The sequence below is a fragment of the Polistes dominula genome, unplaced genomic scaffold (assembly GCF_049000335.1).
Source record: "Polistes dominula isolate Pdom_NZ unplaced genomic scaffold, Pdom_raw_medaka contig_23, whole genome shotgun sequence".
Classification (NCBI taxonomy): domain Eukaryota; kingdom Metazoa; phylum Arthropoda; class Insecta; order Hymenoptera; family Vespidae; genus Polistes; species Polistes dominula.
The window spans coordinates 1,447,871-1,471,106 of NW_028300963.1; the positions used below are offsets into that span (position 1 = coordinate 1,447,871).

The following is a 23,236-nucleotide window of genomic DNA, read 5'->3' on the forward strand; positions in this document are numbered from 1 at the left end:
CCTCTCACTCTTCTTTCTTTCCACCCTCCTCCCCCGCCCCTCCTCCTCCTCCTCCTCGCCTCGACCACCACCTACCTCTCTCTTTTTCTCTGTCTCTTTCACTTTTTCTCTCCTCTTCGTTCTCGACCTCTACGCTATACCCACACCCTTTAGACCCTTTCTCTCTTTTTTACGTTCCTCTTTCTCTCCGTGCACTCTGCCAGAGCGGAGCGACGACGTACGACGTGCGTGAGTTACTAGTGCGACGCAGAGGAAAGATACCAGGGGTAAAAGAGGAAGAACGGAATGAGAGAAAGAGAAAGAGAGAGAGAAAGAGAGAAGAAAAAAAATATATAGAACGCACCGTGTCGGCAAGAAATTAGAAAAGAGCGAAAATTTATTGCGTCGGTAGCAGCACCGGCTACCGCGTACATGAAAACGTGCGAGAAAAAGATAAAGAAAGATGGAGAGAGAGAGAGAGGGAGCGAGAGAGAAAGAGAGAGAGAGAAAGAGTATTCGAGAACAGGTACGTTTACCCTAGCGTTAGTTCCTCCATTTAATTCTGTATACTTTTGATCATTTATTTTTATTTTTATTTTTTATTATTTTTTTTTTTTTTATTAAATATATTTTAATATCTTCGCAGGAACGTCGCGACGTTTAAAATTCAAATCGTTGGATAAAATATATTATAAAAAACATTACAAACCCACCATCACCAACCACCCCTCCCTCCCTCCTGTCGTCGTAATCGATTTAATACAAATTTTTCATCAGCTCCTGTGAGATAAAAAGTTTGCTTACTAATAAACTTCCCTCCTGTGACTCTGGACACAAAATTAAAAAGAAAGTAAATCAATTTTGAATCGATAAACGACACGATATATCTTATCTTATCTTTTGAAACAAAATGCAGATTAGATCGTTACCCTCTTGTCGGGGGAGGGGGGGGGGATACAAACGAACAGAGATAAACTATGACAAAAGATCAAAAAATACATCGAACGAAATATCCAAATAGAAGAAAAAGAAGAAGAAGAAGAAGAAGAAGAAGAAGAAGAAGAAGATGAAGAAGAAAATAAAAAAGAGGAGGGGGGGGGTTGGTTCTTACTCTCTCGAGTAAAAAGGACATTTAAATATTCGTCGAATGGCAACGATCGGCCTAGAGACACTCGGTTAACGCTTTAACGTTCTCAAAGAGAGCCGAGCTGAGCGAAGCGGAGTCGGCGCGTAAGATCCGGTTAAAGTGCACTTACCTATGGTGCGCTTAATAAATTAGAAAAGACGTTTGAAACGTAGCGTAAAATATAGGTTAGCGGCCTCCTCCAGTCGTCGTCGTCGTCGTCGTCGTCTTCTTCTTCTTCTTCTTCTTCTTCCTCCATCTGCACCACCACCACCACCAACACCACCACCACCCCCTCCCCGCCATCTCGTCTTCCTCTTTCTTGTCCTCTTTCTCCACCTAGTCGTTTTCTTCGTCATCTTCGTCGTCGTCGTCGTCGTCGTCGTCAGCAACGGCTGCGTCCTCCCTCACAAAATTCGCGAGGTCGTCTATGGAAACGTTTTCTCTCTCTCTCTCTCTCTCTCTCTCTTTCTCTTACATATATATAGACGTAATATATACACATACTCTCGTTTCCTCGATATATAACATCTCGTGCCTCTCTATCTCTATATCTCTTTCTCTCTATATGTGTGTTCTACCTCTCTCTCTCTCTCTCGTTCTCTCTCTGTTCGCCAACCCGGCCGTGTGCCATACTGTATAATGTACAGAGCGTGAGCGAGATGAATGGCAAGATGGCGACGAATATTTCATGAGACGCATTAATATTGCAACGTCTCATCTCACGGATGTATCGAGGTAACATAATGCGCCGCTATAGATAGCTCCTTATTAAACCAAGACGCCGCCGCGTTGAGCAACGCTTCTATCTATAATCCTCGCTCAGCAAAATCCTGCTTTCCGGTCTGCTCGCACTATACTCTCTCTCTCTCTCTCTCTCTCTCTCTCTCTTTATTTTGCATGCATTGTATCTATCAGTCCCTTTCTATCTTTCATTCGACATTGCTCTCTATCATCGATGATCAATTATTTCATAACTAATCAGTCTCTCCTTGAATACACCTAAATTACCATAAAACAAGCATAGACAATCTTACAATGATTTCATTATGAATAATATAATATATGTATATACTATATACACAGATAAATGTAGTATATGTAGTATATATAATATATAATACATACAATATAATATAGAAATTGACTTTTTATCTATCTACAATAGAATATCATAAGAATATACAAGAAATCCTATAAAAGTATTTTATTCTTACTGTAAAACTAATAATAAGAAAGTTTTGGTCTATCGTCTCAAAAATAAAATGTAAAATACAAAAATAGAACGTACCAAGTACTTATAAAAATAATCTTACGATATCTAAATTGTATCCTATCAAGTCAAATTTACACCGACAATAAAAATATTATTTTACAATCAAATGTAATATCAATTTACAAGTTTAATAATCCTAAAATGGGTTTCCGTGTAGACGAATTTAGAGGCTTTGCATTACAAGCAAATATTAATTATTTCCAATTTATTATGGAAATTAATACGAATAGGTACTCTTCTCCTTTCACTAACTGTATACATATATAATAATACTTATCATCGAAGTAAAGTTTCCTATTTTAATTCGAACAATTTCTCGGTGAATAATTATTTACGTATATATATATATACATACACGATTTATAACTATGTGTATAGTCTATAAAATAAACCGTTTAAAATATATTATAATATATTGGGGAGGGGGAAAAAAGCAGAGAAATAAAAAAAAAGAAAAGAAAGAAAGGAGGGAGGGAGGGAGTGAGGGATGGGGGGAGAAGGGTCCCGGGTGATGTTGTTATCTAATTGTAAGTAGTAAATATTTCTCGTTAGTTAATATCGTTTTTATTCGCTAATGCATTTTAAACATTCCTAGCCAAGGTTGTTGCTTGCTATTAATAGCATTTCGTATCATGCTGCGTCTTTCTCTCTTTCTATCTTTTCAGTTTGTGTCGGTCTGCAGTGTCGGTCATATCTCTTTCTCATTCTTTCTTTCTTTCTTTCTTTCTTTCTTTCTTTCTTTCTTTCTTTCTCTTTCTACGAGTCAGTATATAATGGAGCGTAGGGATACCCCCTAACAGTAATATAGACTCGCTGGTGATAGATGCCGAGGCTGTCTTACCTTTCTTGCCCCAGCGCAAATGTATGGACAATCATCCATCAGCCGTTCCCGCTGAACGCCGCAAAAAAGAAAGAAAAAAACAAAAAAAAAAAAAGGAAAAAAAAAAGGAAAGAAAGAAAGAAAGAAAAAAAAGGAGCAAAGCTCGTTCTGTTAGCTAGCTAGCTAGCTAGCTAGTAAGCTAGCAAGCTAACTCGACTCTCTTCTCATCTCTGTCTCTCTCTACCTACTTTCACCTCTTCCCACCCTCCTCGACTATTCGTTTTGCGCATCTAATGCAACGAAATTAATTACCCGGCTATATACGCGTAGAGATAATAAAATATAATATTATTATGGTTATTATAACGTATGGATGTACTTAACCGAATAGAAAATGAAAGAAAATGAGATGAGAAGAAGAAGAAGTAGTAGTAGTAGTAGTAGTAGTAATAGTAGTAATAGTAATAGTAATGGTAGAAGGAGGATTTATAAAATAGTTTAATCATACGTCATTATTTTACAATGACGGATTTAATCGATGTGGATAAACCTTTATAACCAAAACTTATATATCCTATATAAAATTCGTAAAAAAATGTCGAACGATATTGTAAGATTTTTTTTGTTCTCGTGTTGGGGGGTTGTTTGGACCATCCAGCACAACCACCAACACCAACATTGGGCTCTCCCGGTCAAATTATCGACGACTCGACGAGAGTCTAATCGCGACGACGAAAGCAGTCGTCAGCTCGAGAGCGGCGAAGAGGGTGCATCGAGATCGAGAGGGAAATGAGTAAAGAGTGAGAAAGAGACAAAGAGAAATGCTGAAGGAGAATGAGAATGAGAATGAGGAGGTGGGGGTGGTGGAGGGACGCTCGGTATAAAGTGCAATCAAACATTGATCGCGCGATGCAGAAGCCGCTTGCCTCTTGCTAGGTTTCTACCTACGTGCGTATCGAATGCATACCATGGGGTTGCATCGCGCATGCATGCGAGCCAGCCCGTGTTTGTGTTTTGAGGGGAAACGCGTTCTCTCTCTTTCATCCCCTTCCCCCTCACCCTTTCCCCTCCCCCGCGACGCGGCCAAGGAATCGATAGCCCCCGCGTGTTTCCGAGGTACGAGCACGTACGAATAATTCCTCTTCGTCCTATCGAAATCGATCGGAACCGATCTTTCTATTCTTCATTCTCTCCTACCCACAATCCTTTCACCGATTTCAGAAAGAACATTTTTACCTTTCCAATAACCGGAAGCTTCTTTTTCTTTCTTCTTTTTTAATAACTCCTTCTCAGCCGGTTACAGCAAACTTTCTTTAATATTGCAATCGTTGATTTGTAATCTGCAACATAATTTGAATTTTGTTAAGTAATTTCTTATCGAATGAATAATTAACAAAGAAGGTTATCCGATTGAGGATAATAATAAGAAAATATTGTACGTTCTTTTCCGGATCGTGATTATTGTTAGAACGAGCTGATTATAGAAAGGGAAGAAAAAAAAAAAAAAGAAAAAAATAGAAAAAAAAAATGGTATGTCCGATACGTCAGGTTGCTCGTTACGTGGATTTTCTCAAAGAGTATTATAAACGAGGAACACAAACGAGTGGCAATCGGTGAGAAAGTATCACCCCTCCTTAGAGGAAAAAGCGTTCAACGTTCTTGTAAAAGGTTTCCTTTAGAAATCGATTTCTTCGATCGATATACCACCTGTTTGCACTTTCTTATCTCTCCCTTACTCTTGGACGACACAGTAAGTCGTGTTTTCATCCCCCTTTTTTCTTTTTTCTTTTCTCTTTTTCATTCTTTTTTCTTTCATTCTTTTTTCTTCTACTTCTACTTCTACTTCTACTTTTCTACTTTTTCTTATCTTCAAACAGAAAGTTAATACTTTTAAACGTAACATAGGACAAACCACTATCAATCCCCCATTCGTATATTTTTTCTTTATATACGTGTGACGTTTCTTTACTTTTCACCTAACGATAAAATGCAACGTCTTTAGCTATGCGATTACGTATATAACAACTATTATTTCTATCTTTTCTAATACGCATCCTACTTAAATGCAATAAACTTTCTACATAGAATAATGTTGTTTAAATGATCGTATACTCCCTGAAGAACAAACAACTTAATGCGATTTTAAACTGGGACAGAAAGATAACGCGTGCACACGTATGTATCTATGTTTGTTGTGTGTGTGTGTGAGCGGTTAAAGAGAAAGACTAAAGTCATAACTATTATCCTTGGAAAGTTAAGTGAAAATCAACACTTCTGTGATATACAAATTAAAAAATCGAACATAACTTAGTTTGATTTTAAAAAGAACACGTTATCGATAAAATCCATGTGATAATCGATCACAGTTTCCAACAAAGATCCTTTCGATGATCGATCTCCGTTTTCGAAGATCTTCGTCGTGTTCAAACAATAAACCCAATCTTTTCCTATATAGATTTGATATAATAGCGATTCTGTAAACCGCTGATTGATCTCTTCGTGCAGCTCGTTCATTCTCATAAAAAGATTTCCGACTTTTGTATCCGACTCGGTTGTCAGAGAACCGTGAAATATCGCTTTTACAAACCTATGTGGAATAACAAATCCGACGATTTTATCGATAAAACGATACAACATTGTCTCTCTCTCTCTCTCTCTCTCTTTCTTTCTTTTTCTATCTATCTATCTATCTTTTTATCTTGTACTATGAATATTCCTCGATATCAAATTTGAATGACATTTTACTATTTTCAATGTTTATAATTAAATCGGATCTTTCTTTATAACATTTTATCTTACATTTATCTTAAATATTATTACGTAAATTCATTTTGACGTATCTTTTTCATAAAAAGGACACCCTTGTATTGCATTGCATTTGCATTATTAACTTTAATGTAATTAAAACAAAAAAATACTCGATGGATCGGGTATACAAAAAAGAAAAAGAAAAAAAAAAAAGCGGTTTTAAACGACATTTAAAATATACGCAATTAAAATGTAAAATGATTTTGAGAATTGAACAAATAAAAAGTTCAATACGACGAACTCTCGAAATGATGGTCTGTGTGAAAAAGAAGCAAATTATTTTACCGAACGTTAATCAATATATTCCAATTATATATTCTTATAAATAATTAAGTATTATAATAAAAAATAAAAAATAAAAAAAAATAAAAAAATATAATTAACGAGAAACACAAGAGAACGAATTGATTTATTTAATAAGATTCGTATATACGTACATATTTTCCTATTAGGTAATTATTCGATCATTTTTATACAGGTACGCAGTTAAGTATCATTGAGAAAGAAAGACAGAGAGAGAGAGAGAGAGACAGAGAAAAAAAATAATAGAAAAAGAAAAAAAAAGTGAAGGAGGATCGTAAGGAAAATCGATAGAAAAAAAAAAAAGAAAAAAAGAAAAAAAATGCTTTTCTCTCTCTTTCTCTCTTTCTCTCGAGGGTTATACGGAGGGTTAATCGCGTTAGTCCCAATGACTTTCCCTTCCGCCCTTGCACGTGGAAAGGGAAAGACGAGTCGAGTCGCGTGCGGATGGCGATCGATGCGCTTTCGCGACGTAATGATAAAAAACGAGGGTAATTACGAGAGCCCTTCGAGTCGAAGCGCGGAAAACGCAATCGAACTGAACTACCTTTAGCGCTTAACCTAAGAGAGTGTGTTATTTCTGATCGATACCAGTACACTATATTGCTAACAGATCTCGTCATCTTTATTTATTTATTTATTATTTTTTTTTTATTTATTTATTTATTTATTTATTCTTTTCCTTCCTACCCTTTTTCTTCTTTGCATTTCAAATATCAAGAGACTCGTTAATATTTACAACTACTTGCAATGCATATATATTGGATAACTTGTTTTTCATTTTTCTTTTTTTTGTTTATATATAATTTAAAATTTTCTTTTTATGACAATTAATTTATGTTCTTATATTTCATTTTGTATATACTTAATTTATTATATATTTCATTTGGCCGTAGTATTAAAGTATCGTAAAATCTGTGTGTAGGGGTTTGTGCAATAGAGTAAATAACAGATTATATTGGGGTGAGTTCAAATGAATTTTTGTCTTATATATTGTTAAATATAAAAACTCCGAAAAATTATAAACATTGTAGTATATATATATATACATACATATCTTTAAATATTTTACTGCAGTTGATAATCAAACTCCACTCGGGTTTTATATTTCACATTTATATTTTTACATTATTATATTATATTTTATTATTCAAAGTACAATCAAGTTTATGAAATGTAAATGAGGCCTTCATAAAATAAAATGTGTATAAGTACGAGAGTGCTATAGAAAATAAAAAAAAAAATAATATAATAATAATAATTATAATAATAATATTAATAATAATAAAAATAAATAACGGTAGAATTTATTATTCTCCCTCATCGCGAGTGAGAGCCTGGAATGATTATTAATTATTAATGTAAAAAAAAAAAAAAAAATGTTTTATTTTTTGACAATTATAATATCGTACGAGTCGAATATTCGTATCAATTCTATTATTCATAAGTTACGCATTCATTTAAATTACGATCGATTATAATACATCGCGTCGAATAGATTTTTTTGTTTTTTGTTTTTTCAATATTTTCTTTATCCAACTCGATTATACTTAAAAAACATTGACGAACAAAATAAAAACAATATTTAACGTACGTATATAATAATGAAACGTCTTAACAACCCTTTGTACTTCTATGTCAAGTGTGACTCGACATCGATTTTTACATCAAAAGATATCATAACTTTGAAAATTACAAAATATAACAATAATGAAAATAAAATGGACATTTTATTTCAATTATTTTGTTCTTTTTACAATATATTTAATAAATTATCATAGTTTTCAATTAAAGTCAATTTTATATAAAAATATTTAAAATCATTGGAATCTGTTGAAAACAAAATTGAAATAAATATCATTCAAAGTGCTAAAAGGGTTCAAAAACACGATATAGATAAAACATATTTTACAATAATAAACTTTATGTAATAAATATATTGTATATGTAATAAAAATAGTCAAAAAATAAAAGATCCGAAGTGATACGATTGTGGTAATTTAGTAATATGACTCGATTATAATTTCAATGCATTAACTATCGAAACCATTTTAACCGTATCATATCTGTCCTCTCTCCCTCTCTCTCTCTCTCTCTCTCTCCCTATCTCTCTTTCATTCTAATGGTATAACGAAGTAACAGACTCTCCGATATACGGTTAATAGTAAAAACGAATTGTCCTCGGTCGGAAGAACAAAGACGAGCGACGGGATCGGTGGTGCGCAAGTGGACGCTGAAATTCGTATTTAAACGAGGTTAGTAGATCCATCGGATAACATTTTCGACTAACTCGCTCGCATCGAGACTGGGGCTTCTATTTACTAAACTCGCGTAAACAATTCAGCCGGACAGTTTTAATCCCAGCCTTGAACGCAAAGCTCAACGAACTGTACTCGTTAACGAACACAGGAATACGATAATAATCGATTGTACGATCGATTGGCCGATCGATGTGCGAGTGTATGCGTATGTGAGCATTTTTTGTTTTTCTTATCGGCAGATCGATCAATCGTTTATAAATTTCTACGTTTGTTGTTTTCTATGAAATAAAACAAGTTCAAAAGAAAATCCGGAAGTTGGGGGGTTGCTGCTGCGTACAACTCTACTGCCGCCTGCTGCTGCCTGTTTTAAAAGCTCACATTTCCTCTACCCTTTTTCTCCTTCTTCCCTACTTTCTCACAAACGGAAAAAAGTCAAAGTCCGTTTTGCAATTTTTCTCTCTCTCTCTCTCTCTCTCTCTCTCTCTCTCACTTTTTTTCTATTTCCCCACCCAAGCTACTAACTAGCTCTACCCTGTGGTTCAACCAAACGAACAGACTTTTCCTTAATCGTGAATCTCGTTGAGCTAAAAAATAAATAGCCACTTCGTGAAAAGGGCAACGTCCTCCCGGTCGGTGAATTTAGAAATCCCAGGTCCCCCCCTGTTCCTGTTCGCCGACGAACAGATGCATCCGTCTCACCGAGATTAATAATGTATTATCCAGTTTGCGATTCTAGACGGGAAAATAATGGTTACAATAATTCGAATACGATTCATGCAAGCCCACGCGTCAACTACGACGACGACGACGACGACGACGCCACGATGACTATGACGACGACGACAAACGATAGTGACGATGATGCTCGACGACGATGTTGACGACGATGAGAAAAAGAATAAAAAGAAAGATAGAATAGGATGAAATTATACCTCGATTACGAGACGATGATCCACCTCTTATAAAATGTTGAACGTAAATGTCTTCTCTCTCTCTCTCTCTCTCTCTCTCTCTCTCTCTCTCGTTTTTTTTTTTACTTTCTTCTCGTCGTCTAGCTGTTCGTTTCGAGTTCGTCAACTTTCTTTTTAGCTTAATTTTCCCTCTATTTCTCTCTCTTCCTCTCTCTCTTTCTCTTTTCCTTTTTCCGCATTCGTTTTCTCCTTCATGACCACCCACGCGCATGCTTCGACGATCGTCGTGATTTACGAGCCCTCGATACTTTTGGCGCCAATGTTTTCTCTTTTACCTAACACGATGATCATGCGCATTCCTTCTATATAATATAATTATTATTATTTTGTTATCCATTCCCATTGGGATAATTTAACAAAAGGAAAATCATCTATTATATATTACCCCTACTACACTGCTATAATGTTGTAATAATTATCTTAAATGTCATGAGAGGGAGGGGGATGTTTTACTTTATTTTACCTAATTTATGATTTCAAATACCACACATTTAATCCTTTTCGGACGCGTGTCCACTCTGAACCACCACACAAGAAACCGTGCTAATTTTATATATATATATATATATATATATATATAATAAATAAAATATATTTAATATAATATATAATAATAAAATTACATATATATATATATATAAATTAATTCCGACCACTACGACACCCATCATGTCCAAATTGAATACGTCCGAAAAGGGTTAAAACAAAGATCTAATTATTTTACACCGATATTTATTCATTAATATTAATCTTTTGATTTTATTTATTTTCATTTATTAGTTCTTCCTCTCTCTCTCTCTCTCTCTCTCTCTCACTTCTTTAAAAGAAAAAAATTAGCAAAGTTCTGCTCAAAATAGCGAATGGAGTAACACGCGTTATCGTATCGTCGAGTTTAACGAAACTGAAGTTTAAATATCTGCCGGATGTTTGGTGTGTATATCACTTCGTAAATTTTAAGGTTTACGGCTGCTCACCCGCCACTCGTTTTCTCTACAACGCCTCGAGATTCTCGTTCCTTCTTCTCCCTTTTTTTTCTTTTTTCTTTTTTTTTTTTTTTTTCATTTTAACATTCGTTCCCTATTGTATTTGCGTGCACACGTTATTCCATTAGCTTTCTCCTTTTTTTTTTTTTGTTTTTTGTTCTATTCGCACCTCTTCTTTCTCCTGTTCTCTCTAAATATATACACGAAAACATATAACAAACAAACATTATGCTATTTTTTTCTTCACGAATAAATCTACTTTAGCATTCTCATTTTCTTTTCTATTAAAAATATTCTCTATGTTTCTAAAATTCGCACAACTTGTGGCCAATGGTATGCGTTATGCAATCAAGTAAATCGTTCAAAGATCAAAATTGAACTCTCTTTCTTTCTTTCTTTCTGTAAAGTTTCTAGAAACGTATACTTCATCCTTCTCGAAAGCCATGCGCACCTAGTCGGATGAGTTTAATCCGGCTACTAAACTTCACGTCTCACGTCTCTTCTCTCTCACTCTAGCAAACATACGCAAATACATGCAAACACAGCACATAGACACATACTACTCTCTTTCTCTTTCTCTCTCTCTCTCTCTCTCTCGCTGTACATCGTAAAGCATCATTTCGATCGGATAGGAGAACGCACGGATTTCGCGGACACCCATTGTACAGGATTTCAGACCTAGGTCCGCCAACAGCAAATCTTGTACTATACAAACCCCGGTATATCTATGGTAGGTGTACACGACTCTAATACATAGTTCAGTACTCTATCTACATACGTGCGAGCTAACATCGTACTATCCGCGTACACTGCTTCCATCCCAAGCTCGTTGCAACCCTTCTCTCTCACTCTTATCGTTTCTCCTCGCTTACCACCCAACATAGCTCGTTTCTATACCTATTCCTAACCCCATACCAACGAACACGCCCCGTCTAGTATAGTGGGCTGAAGGCTGGAGGGTGGAGGGTTGAGGGTGGTGCGTACACGCGCACAAAACTCGACTATTACCGATACACCTAAATGCATGTATCTTCTATCTATCTATCTATCTATCTATTTATCTTTATCTATCTTTCTCTCCATCTTTATCCGACTACAAACGTAGGGTGTCTGTTCTTTCTCCGAGCACGAGTTCAACGTCGTCGACGACGTTCAGCGCCTCGCAGCTTACCTCCCATCCTCGAACATTATTCAAAGGATAATCCATTCCTTATATATATATTAAACCCTCTCCTCCTCCTCCTCCTTCTCCTCCTCTCCTCTTTCTTCTTCTGCTACAAGGACGATCTATCGACTCGATAAATCACGCTAAATTCGTCCCATAGATATCCTTATTCTTTATCTTGATATTTTTTTTTCCTTTGGTCTAAGAATGAAATGGATAGAATGAAAGAAAGAAAGAAAGAAAGAGAAAGAGAAAGGATGGTGGTGGGTGCGTAGTTGGAGATTCGACTTGAATCGAGAGGGCACTCAACCCTATTGAGATAATACACAGCGAGAAGTATTTATACCAAGAAGCCTTGTTCTCCCATCGGGAGGTTGAGATCGACGAAGGAAGAGGACCAGCAATAAGAGGAAAAAAGAGAGAGAGAGAGAGAGAGAGAGAGTGGGGTAGGCTGAGTGTTGCTTGAAAGGAAAAGGAGAGAAATAAAGGAAGAAAAGAAGCTTTTCGCGGTACTAATGCAAATATACACGAACCGTCCTCGTTTTCCCTTGGAATATTCTTATCGTTGTTGAGTCATTGCCGAGGGAACATCAAAATTACCAAAGTCTTTATTTGCGATCTTTACAAGAGAAAGAGAGAGAGAAAGAGAAATAATTTAATATTTTTCGAACGTATTCAATTTGGACATGGGTGTCGTAGTAATCGGAATTAATTTATATATATATATAGTAATAAAGTTAATAAATTAAATAATATTATAAATAATAATATAATAAATAAATAATATTGCTATATTAAATTAATATTAATCCCTTAAGTGGAACAATTTTGGCTCAACGTAATACAACGCCGCTCGAGTTAACTCAAACGTGAAACTTAAGGGGTTAATATTATTTATAAGAATATATATATATATATATATTTATTTATACATATTATTTATACATACGACCAGAACGGTAAAAAGGCTTTGGCGGCTGAGAATAGACACGCGTCCAAAAAGGGTTAATGTTTTTCCTTTTGTTTTGTTTCAATTGTTGATTACGTGATTATCAAAATATTCGAATCATTCTCGAAAGAAAATTTATCACCCTCGATCTATATTTGTACGCAAAAATAAAACGGATGATGGATGATATCTCCTATCTCTTTCGAAATTTAAACTAAAAAAAGAAGATGGTGAAAAAAGTCAACAACAACAACAACAACAAGAAGAAAAAAAAAACTCATTTTAAAATTTAGTCTTTCTCGATGAAAACGTCTTTTTCTACCTTTCAAACAAATCACGTTTCCGCATACAATTCGTAACGCATCTCTCCCTCTCTTCTTTCTCTCTCTCTCTCTCTCTAAAGGATAGCAAAATTTTACGAGTTCGTCTCGCGCATAGACAACGATTTATTTCATTTACGCGAGCATTAAAGTCTTCGGAAGGATGTATATCACCGACGGTTATATCAATCAGCAACGCGTTAAAACAAACGTTGCACTCTTCGTTCTCTCTTTCTCTCTTTCTCTCTCGTTCTAGCATGGTCCATAGAAAAGCCACGGGCGATGTCATCGTGCGCATCGATTTCGACAGCAAAACGAGCACGGCCGCGTCCTGCTACCTGTAGAACGTTTCACGATATATAACTTGTACACGAACACATAGATAAAAAAAAAATATATATATATATATATATATTGGGGTACAAAAGGAACAACGAGAAAAATGAAAAAGCGCCCGCCAGCTTTACCGAGAAAGGAAAAAGGATTTTTTTCTTTTTTGTTTTTTTTTTTTTTGTTGTATCTCGCATACGCACTTTGTTCGATCGGATGGTAAAAAAGTTAAGTGGAAATAGAAACTCTCTATCGAGTTAGTTCTTTAATGACGACAACGACGACGACGACGACAAAAAGAACATGAAAAATAAAAAAATACAAGAATACAAAAAAGGAAGGTGGACAAAATATTGTCCATTGAAATCACTCGTATGATTTGTTAAAGCAATAATGACGAGGAGGAGTTGGTAATAACGAAATGCAACGAAATCAGCTTGGCACACCGCGCCATATAAACGCGAAACAATCCGATTCTCGTCGAGTTTAGTTCTATCTCATTCTCGCATACACTCCGTTCTTTTATATATACCAAATACACGCGACATATGTGGATGCGTGCATACGTACGTACGTACGTACGTGCGTGCAATGCATGTGTGTATATTCGTTACGTGTGGTCTCCCTCCGGGGGAGACAAGCCAGCCGGCATCAATTTATCGTAAATAAATAAATCTATTTATTCGAGCGCTCTCGTGTCGGTAGAGTCGTCCGTCCTGTGTATACGTGTGCGTCAACGCGAAAGATAAATAGCCGGAGATGACGAGTTTCGAGAGTAATATGTATGTAGGTATACGCGCGTTAGTTTAAACATTAGGACTCTACCCGAGTTACCTACCAATGTAGGAAAAGGGTTATACGCGAGCTGCTTCCCCATTACCCAAGTTACGACATATTATAATCGCATCAATTTACTGTCATCTTATATCTTAATGCAAAAAAGATATAATAATAAACAAACGTGCAACCGAAAAAAACAAAAAAAAAACGAAAAAAAAAGATCAATAAAAATCTACCCAACGCGTTTGTTACGAATAAAACCACAAGACCGGCTATTTTTCCATTCGAAACTTTTCAGATTTAATTGTAAGTCAAAAGTTCATTATAATACAACGAAGAAAATAATATGAAATATCATTCGTTAATAATTTCTAATTAAACATCGTATCTCTCTCGTCTCGATATACGAAGTTAGCCTTTTTTAAATTAAACAAATTAAAGTTCAGAAGAAGATACATATATACAATTAAAGGAGTCGATGAGCCTAAAAGTTTCTCCTGGACACGTCGTAAGTGAACATAAACGATCTCTCTTTCTATCTCTATTTGTGTATCTCTCTCTCTCTCTCTCTCTCTTGTTAGCTGGTAGTGCCGCTGGCTTTACCCCTTTATCTCAACCCTTCCTCATTCCTCCCTTCGTTTCACCCTCACTCTTTTCCTCCCTCGTTTCTATCCACCACCACCACCGTTGCCGTTGCCGTTGCCGTTGCCTACGCCGCCGTTCTCTCTTTCGTCCGACGTTAATTTAGACGAATTTCATTAGAACAAACGAACTTTGCTAATCCGCGCTAATCTGATTAGAAATTTGCTGCGGCGCTGCATTCTGCTACGTGAAACTACGAGCGACGCGATGGCGACGCTCACGAGGACGAGGACGAGGACGAGGACGACGGTGTCGAGGATTGTCGTGTTGACTGAAATCCCTGTGCCTATCTCCTACCTTCCTTCCTTCCTTCCTTCCTTCCTTCCTTCCTTCCTTCCTTCCTTCGTTGCTTCCTTCCTCTTTCACTTTCTCACTCTCTTACTCTTTCTCGCAAAAGCTAAAGCTAAAGCAGCAGCAGTAGCAGCAGCAGAAGCAGAAGCAGCAGCAGTAGTTCACCCCCCAACCCCCACCTATATCCTTGCCCGGCAAATATTTGCAGGAATTAGCCCCAGTACGACGACGACGACGACGACGACGACGACGACAACGACTACTATTACTTTTACTTCAACTATCATCACCTACTAAAATCCTTGACAATCAATCTAAAAATCATTCGATAAATTCTTTTCCTTTCTTTTTAATATTTATCCTAGTAGAACACAAAATATTGAAAAATATTGAATACATATAAATATATTTAATATTAAAAAGACGTTAAATCTCTTTTTAACTCATTAACTGCCACAATCCCCATTTGGAGATTTTGGAATTTTACGTACACCACTCGGTTTTATGTGGACTGTATAAAAAAAAAATGGCATAATAATAGCTATGTTTTATGTATAAGATAATAATAAAAGAAATAAGTAATAGTCTCTTATTATAAGTTTTTTTCGTGCAATCAGCCACAATCCCTATTTAAGACTTTTAAAAAAATATAAATATTTCTGAAACAAAAAAAACAAAAATAATTTAGCAATTAATGGGTTAATATTAAATACACATGTATTCGATATTTATAAAAAGAAAAGAAAAGAAAAAGAAAAGAAACAGAATCCTATGAATATAACAACGCAGAACTTGTAAAAGAAAACAATCTTAGAAAAGAACTAGAAAAAAAAAAACAAACAAAAAAAAAGGAAGAAAAATATTCGGTGACATATAGGACGATTAACAGGTGTAAAAGCATATGAGAGGAAGAAGATGGATGGGTATATGAGAGCACGAGAGAGAAAAATAAGAAGAAGTATGTATATAAAGAAAATAAGAGAGTGAGAAATAAAGAAAGAAAAAAGGAAAATAGAAAGAGAGAACGATGGAAGTATCAAAGTGAGAGGAAAATCTTTCTCTTTTCCGTATAGAAGACACGTATCTTTCTCTCTCTCTTTCTCTCTCTCTTTCTCTTTCTCTTGGCTTGGCCATATTTAATTCAGGAACCCTCTTCGACCAAGCAAGCGTGTACGACGGATGCCTTCTCCTCCTCTGTTTTCTCGAGGCCGAGTCTCTGAGAAAGAAAGCGAGAGGAAAAGAAGTAGCGATGAGAGGAGCAAACTATGCTTGACGTTTACGTCGGAGTAAAAAAAGAAAAACTAAAGAAAGCAAGAAAGAAAGAAAGAGTGAGTTAGTTGAAAGAAGAGGATGAAGAGAAGGACGGGAGAGGGTTGGAAGAAACAAGAGAGAGAGAGAGAGAGAGAGAAGGGATATATGCAAGCTCGGAGGCCTCATTTCCATTAGCGGCATGCATCATACAGAAAGCAGGCTGATGGCACATAGTCGTGTGCCCACGTTACACCGTCATTGCTGGCGTTCATCGTCCCAAAGTCGCCACCCTTTTTTTTTTTTCTACAACCCTGACGCAACCCTGACGCGTCAACGCGAATTCTTTTCAACTTTTTCTTCGATCATTTTTTTTTTTTTTTTTTTTTCATTGATTTTCTTACTTTTTCTTTTGATTCATTCATCAATATGTCATTAAATGTACAAATGAATTCGAGTATCTTATAAATTATTCGAATTATTTTTCCTCAAAAAAAACTACCAATAAAAATATAACTTTATCTCTTAACCCTTTTGAGTGTTGAATACTTTTAAGTAAAATCTTTTGTAGAAAACGGAATAATTTATTATTAACTAGATTATAATAATAAATTATATTTTATAATTAAAGTTTTTCTTTGTGAATATAATTTAATTAATTAATATAAACAACAATGGAGAGGAGGGGATTTGGTATTTGCGGCAATGAACTTTCAAGTTGCTAATGCCAACTAATAATAATAATAATAATAAATATGCTTCGAATCGCGATAAGGTTAGTAATTTTTACTAAACGCATATATACGTCCATAGCACTCTCTAACGGGTTAAATCTCTTAAATCAGAGAAGTATCGAGTATTGTTGGAATAAAGTGAAATTTGGTATGCTAGCAAACACTCTCTTTCTTTCTTTCTTTTTCTTTCTCTCTATGAGGAAAAAGACATAGAACCGAAAATAATATACGAGGTCGATTATTCTGGGAAAAAGAAGAAGACGATAGAGAAAGAGAAAGAGAAAGAGAGAGGAGGAAAGAGTGTGTGCACGAGCTCCCTTGCAATTTTCTCGTCAATGCACACGTCAGACTGCACGTCGTACGTTCTTCGACGTTATTCTTTCTCTTTCTCTCTTTCTATCCCACCCTTCTTTTTCTATTTCTCGACTGCACCGTCACAGGGACACGAGACAATGAAAAATGCACGCGACACGATATACTACTGGCTTGCACGTCCGAACTACGACTGCACTGATGTTCACTTTCTCTCTCTCTCTCTCTCTCTCTCTCACTCTCACTCTCTCTCTTTCATTTCGACATGCAGTTGCCAGAAACGGCTACGGTCTGTTCGATAATTCTTTGTGTGGTTTAACTCGAGATGCGTGCAGCCGTCGTCGGTAGTGGTCGTTTCTCGAAATTACGCTCATCCCTCGATTTTACCTAAGAGAGAAAGAGATAGATACTCTCTTTGCGAAGAATCGCGGTTACCTTTGAATTGCATATGCATGCATGCATTTATGAAATATACGTTTAGTTACTCCTTCTCTACGATACTTTTTTTTTATTCTATCCGTATTGGTTACTTTCTTTCGATAAGTATCTTATTATGATTATTTTTGTAATAATAAGTATAAACGTATTATTATTTATAATAAAAAAATATAATATAATATAAAATCCCAACGTTTGCAAGTATAAATAAAAAAGGTGTCCATTGTTTGCAAAATAATTTGCTACGCGCACGATTAATTAAATTATTCAAGGGAGAAATAGTTTCTTTTTTTATATCTCATCCCCTCCTCTCCTTAGTTCATCCATATTCTTCGATCTATCTACCTATCTATCTATAGGTATTATAAACCCTCTTCTTCTTGTTATTCCCTTTTTCCCCACTCCAAGTCTCCTTCGAGACAAATAGGTAGGGGGTTTATTTTACTGAACCGAGGCAAGTGCACTCCAGATAGAGATAGAGAAAAAGAAAGGAAATGATAGATAGAGATAGAGATAGAAATAGTGATGAGGGGAGGGGAGGGGGTTGAGAGAGAGAGAGAGAGAGTTTGGTGAAAAAATTTCCGCTCCGGTTCGCCGGTTTTAAACAAAAAGCCTTTAGTTGGCCCAACAAACTCGTGGATCAACAGAACTTTTTCTTCGAGTGGGTCCGAAGCTGCTTCGCGTTGCTTGCTTGCACGTTTATCTTCCTCTCTCCCTCTCTCTCTCTCTCTCTCTCTCTGAGGAAAACAGATAGAAATAGAGAGAAAGGGAGAAAGCTAAGCAACGATAGCTATATATAGTAAACGGTGATAGCCCAATGATGGAAAAAGAAGAGTAGGAAAAAAAAATGAGTAAAAGAAGAAGAAGAAGAAGAAGAAGAAAGGCACGATTGGCGTTGAATTGCTGTGCACTGACTGGCTGAGCTAACCAATGGTAGTAGTAATGGTGGTGGTTTATATCAAACCACTGAAAAATGCGAACAACAGTAGCAGTAGCGGCGTCGATGATGAAACCCTTAAAAATTAATTTGAAAAGTCGGGTGCGAGTGGACTCCTCCTGAAAAACGCTTTTGGATATATGAGGTGGTTAGTCCCTCCCTTTTTTTCGCGACGACCACTGATGCAACTGTGAGCAGCGCCGGGGAGATATAAAGAGAAGGTAGAGAAAGTGTATAGGAGGTGGGGGCAAGAGAAATCCTATTGCAGAAATCGCGAAACCGCCGCGAGAGTACGGAGGGAAACTTTCGAAATGAAGCAACTTTGCGTGTGTCTTGCGCTTTCGACGCTTGCGTCTCGCAACCCCCTTTTCATGGAAAAGCCCAGAAAGCCTCACATATTAGCAAAGTTGTCGGCGGAGGCGCGCAGAACCTCCACCTCCTTTTCTGTTCTTCCCTATCTCCACCCCCTTCCTTCCTTCCTTCCTTCTTCTTTCTCTTTCTATTCTGATTCTCCAAACCATTCCTTTTCTACTACTTCTTCTACTTCTTCCTTCTACTTTTCACGATATCGACGCCAAAATTTGTTCTAGCTAGGTAGCTTGCTTGCTTACTTACTTGCTTACTTTGCTTTGCTTTGCTTTGCTTTGCTTTCTTGCTTCTGGTCAAACTGAGAGATAAAATCTCGCGATTCTTAGCTTAAAAGAAGGGAATAAGGATGGTTATTAGTATTAGACTATCCTTATTCGTTTCATAGAACCTTTTCTCTCAAATTTTCCTCCTTCTTCTTCTTCTTCTTCTTCTTCTTCTTCTTCTTATCTTCGTTACTTTTCATTGTACCAGGGAGTAATACTTAGGAGTAAGGGTAGACTTTTATTTAACTTTATATTCTTCGGTTTATTTTCATTCGTTATGAAGCTTTTATATAAAGTGTGGATAAATATATATACACACACCTTTCTTTTCTTTCCTTTCCTTTCCTTTCCTTTCCTTTCCTTTCGAGTAGGTTCAATTTGTTTTTGTTTTTGTTTTTTTTTTTTCGTTTATTATTATTTCCCGTTATATTTTTGTGTAAGTTGAGATAAAAATTTTCGTGGTTGTTGTTTGCTTGAGAATAAGAAAAAAGAAAGGGATGGGGTATTTATAATGGAATCTTAAGAATTAATAGACGTTTACTCGAATATCCGCTTTTTATTTCTTCACTCGGAAGAAGGAAATATTTTGATGAAATTATTTTGAACGAAATGATTCAAATGATCACCGTTTAGTTTATAATAACCCAATTTACATATGCGACAAATGATACTCAATAATATAATAATAAGATTTGAATATAAACGAAAAATGATGGACAAACTCATGACTTGGATTTTTTTGTTTCTTTGTTTCAGGCCAAGTTGTTGGAATCCTCCCACGCTTGGCTCGGCAGTGGTGCCTCCACCTCCAGTTTAGCAGGTGAGTTTCTTACCGAATGTCTCACAGAGTCAACTACGTCTAATTAATTCACCTACATCCCCCAATCTCCAACATCCGTAAACATATTAATTATAATAATAATAATTCCAGGAAAACATATTGTTGCTCGCCAAATTAATTTCATTTCCTTTCTCTTCTTTCTGTTTATTTTTTGTTTTGTTTTGTTTTGTTTTGGTTTGGTTTTGTTTTGTTTTGACTTTTCTACCGTTTGATTTACCGTGTAAATAATAATAATAATTTGAACAATTTACAAAAAAATCTAAAATTATTTTTATCACACTAATTATAACACGTTCCTTGCCACGTGTACCACTGGTGGTACACTTATCATTAAACATATTTATTTAATGCACTCAAAATATATGTTTATAACAAATTAAAAATATTCCTATTAATATATTGATAATGCAATAATAGAACAAAACACATGAGTTTGTTTAATTGTTACATTTACAATAATTAATAATTAAATGTGTAATGTGGTTGATTTTGTTCAAGCACAATTAAATGACCTGAATGACAAGTCAGGTTAAAAAGGGCTTGGCACGGAACGTGTTAAAAATAAAAATAGAAAAAAATGAGAGAGGGGGGAAAGGAAAGAAAAGGGTAGCAATAAAAAGAAAGAAAGGTGCTGTTCTCGAAGTTTTTTGGTTATTTTTGAAAAAAAAAAACAGGAAAAAAAAAAGGAAGAAAATGCATAAGGTTAGCAATGGCGGTGGAAAGAGAGAGAAAAGAAGGGGAGTAAGTGTCGTTACTCCGGCAATAATAAAGCGAGTGGAATGCGTTTTGCTTTTAATATAGAAAGCAATTTAGATAGACGACGAAACGACGCTGGGCATCGGTTTAATAGCAGCGATAACGCGTTCTCACAATTCGTGACGCTCGCAAACGTAACCGTGAGTTTTGCTTGTACACGTGGGACCCTGGGTTGGTTGGTTGGTTGGTTGGTTTGTTGGCTGGCTGGCTGACTGGCTGACTGGCTAGTTTTCCTTTTCGAGTTTCACGGTAAATCGAGTACAACGAGAACGACGACTACTAACGCGGAAACTTCGAACTACTCTCTCCGTTACGCGACTCAAATCAATTCGAAAAGCCCTCCCCCCACCCCCACCCCACCCCCTCCTTGACAACAACGAGGAATATTATTTCTTAGGAAAAATGTACCTTTCGTCTTCTTCTTCTTCGTAGTTCAAAGAAAAAAGAAACTTTCATTGGTTGGTCCCATATTTTTTCATTGATTTTTATTTCCCTTTTTATTATACATTTCAATCGTGATTTGATCAAACGTGCGTGTATTTTTCTTTACTACCACAATGTTCCTATTTTTTGTTTTTTTTGTTTTTTCGATTCTTCTTCTTCATCTTCGTTTAAATTTTACTCAAATATTTATCTTTCGTTAAGATTTATTATCTACATTTTGCGAAAGAAAGAAATGGAGTCGTTCAATTAAAATATTCTTTAAAGAATAAACTAATATTCTCATTTATCTCTCATCGTAACTCGTCTCGAGAATATTGAAAAACTTCGTCATTGCGGTCATTGAAATCACCAGATATATTCGCGTTTTTATTCATTATTAATAACCTCTCTTTAAAACCTCCTTTTCGTAGGAAACCATTTATTCCTCCAATTGAATTTATCAACTTCCTCTTTCTCTTAGATTTTAGAAAAAGAGTGAAGACATCTTATTAATTATCCTTAACAAAAAAAAAAAAAAAAATTATAATATTATAAATTTGAATGATTCTTTTAGCCAACGAAAACGAGTCGCCGATCATTGTTGTTTATCGTTGTTAATCTTCTTCTTCTTCTTAATTTTGTTTTCTCGTAAGAGAGAAAGAAAAAAAACAAAGGCAGATATGTTGTCAATGGTGATAGGAAATTATAAAAAGAGAGGGAGAGAGAGACTAGAGAATAGTTAAAGATAATAAAAAAAGGTAGTCGGAAAATGGCATGACTATTTTTTAGCTGAATATACGAGCCTGCTGAAGCTGAAGGCACCAACGTGGACTCGGCATGATCTTCAAGAAGCTATCGAGGCTGTGGTTACCCAAAAAGATGAGGTTCACACAGGCATCAACTAAATATGGTATACCTAAGGGCACCCTCTACGACAACATACTTGGAAAATCGAAGAGGATGATGGTACTCGAGGAAGCTGGTTTAAATTCGAGCGAGGAAACGGCCGTCCTTGAATTTTGTTGCGACATCAGCATTAGTCCTTACAATCGACGTACGAAAAAAATCCCTTAACGTGATATTAAACTTTGTCGAAATGTTAAGACGAAAACGCGATCCTACATTTACGTTTAATGGACTAATAGGTTATCGTTGGTGGTGGGCATTTTGTAAAAAACATTCCATTGTTTCTTTATATTTCAACGATGAAAATGAGAACGAATGACCGAAAATATTTGTCATCATGATTATTATCGTCATCATTGTCATAGAGAGCGACGACGACGAAAACGACAACGATGACGACGACGACGACGACGAACACTATAGCAATAATATTTAAAAAATGAAAAAAAATAAGAGAGAGAGAGAGAGAGAGACGATCGAGAATGCGAATTATTTTTCTTACATCTTTCTTTTTTTTTTAATTATATACTATTTTTTAGATTGTAAATGTAATTTATATATACAACGATAGACTGATTTTAAAACTGTGACTTTAAGTTTTTGTGATCACATCTTGTTTTATTTTTTTTTTTTTTTTGGTATTTTAAAAAACAAATATATAAATAATAAATATTTGACGATACTTTTCATTTACAATTTAATTGAATAATATTTAATTAAAAAGTTATTATTATGATTATTATTATTATTATTACTATTATTATTGTTATTATTATTACAAAAATATGTTCTTGAAATCTTATTATTTCTATGTATTTTTACATATATTCTCAGATTTTGTATTATTATATTATATTAATCTACATTTCTATTTTATATGCAAATGTTGAATTAATTAATTCGCATTCTCACACACAAAAAAAAAAAAAACAAAAAGAAAAGAAATAACGCGATTTAATAAAATAATTATTAATAATACACGTGCCTTCTGCGTTATCTCGTCTTCCAATG

General features: G+C 35.4%; 1 protein-coding gene across 3 annotated transcripts in view; it reads left to right on the forward strand.

Moving 5' to 3' along the window:
• Positions 1-23,236, forward strand: part of LOC107065297 (protein bric-a-brac 1) — a 315,949-nt gene that overhangs the window by 281,024 nt on the left and 11,689 nt on the right. For all 3 annotated transcript variants that reach the window (XM_089172673.1, XM_015318863.2, XM_015318864.2), the window contains one exon: positions 20,056-20,119. In XM_089172673.1, coding sequence (XP_089028799.1) covers positions 20,056-20,119 — 64 coding nt within the window. The remainder of the gene's footprint in view (positions 1-20,055; positions 20,120-23,236) is intronic.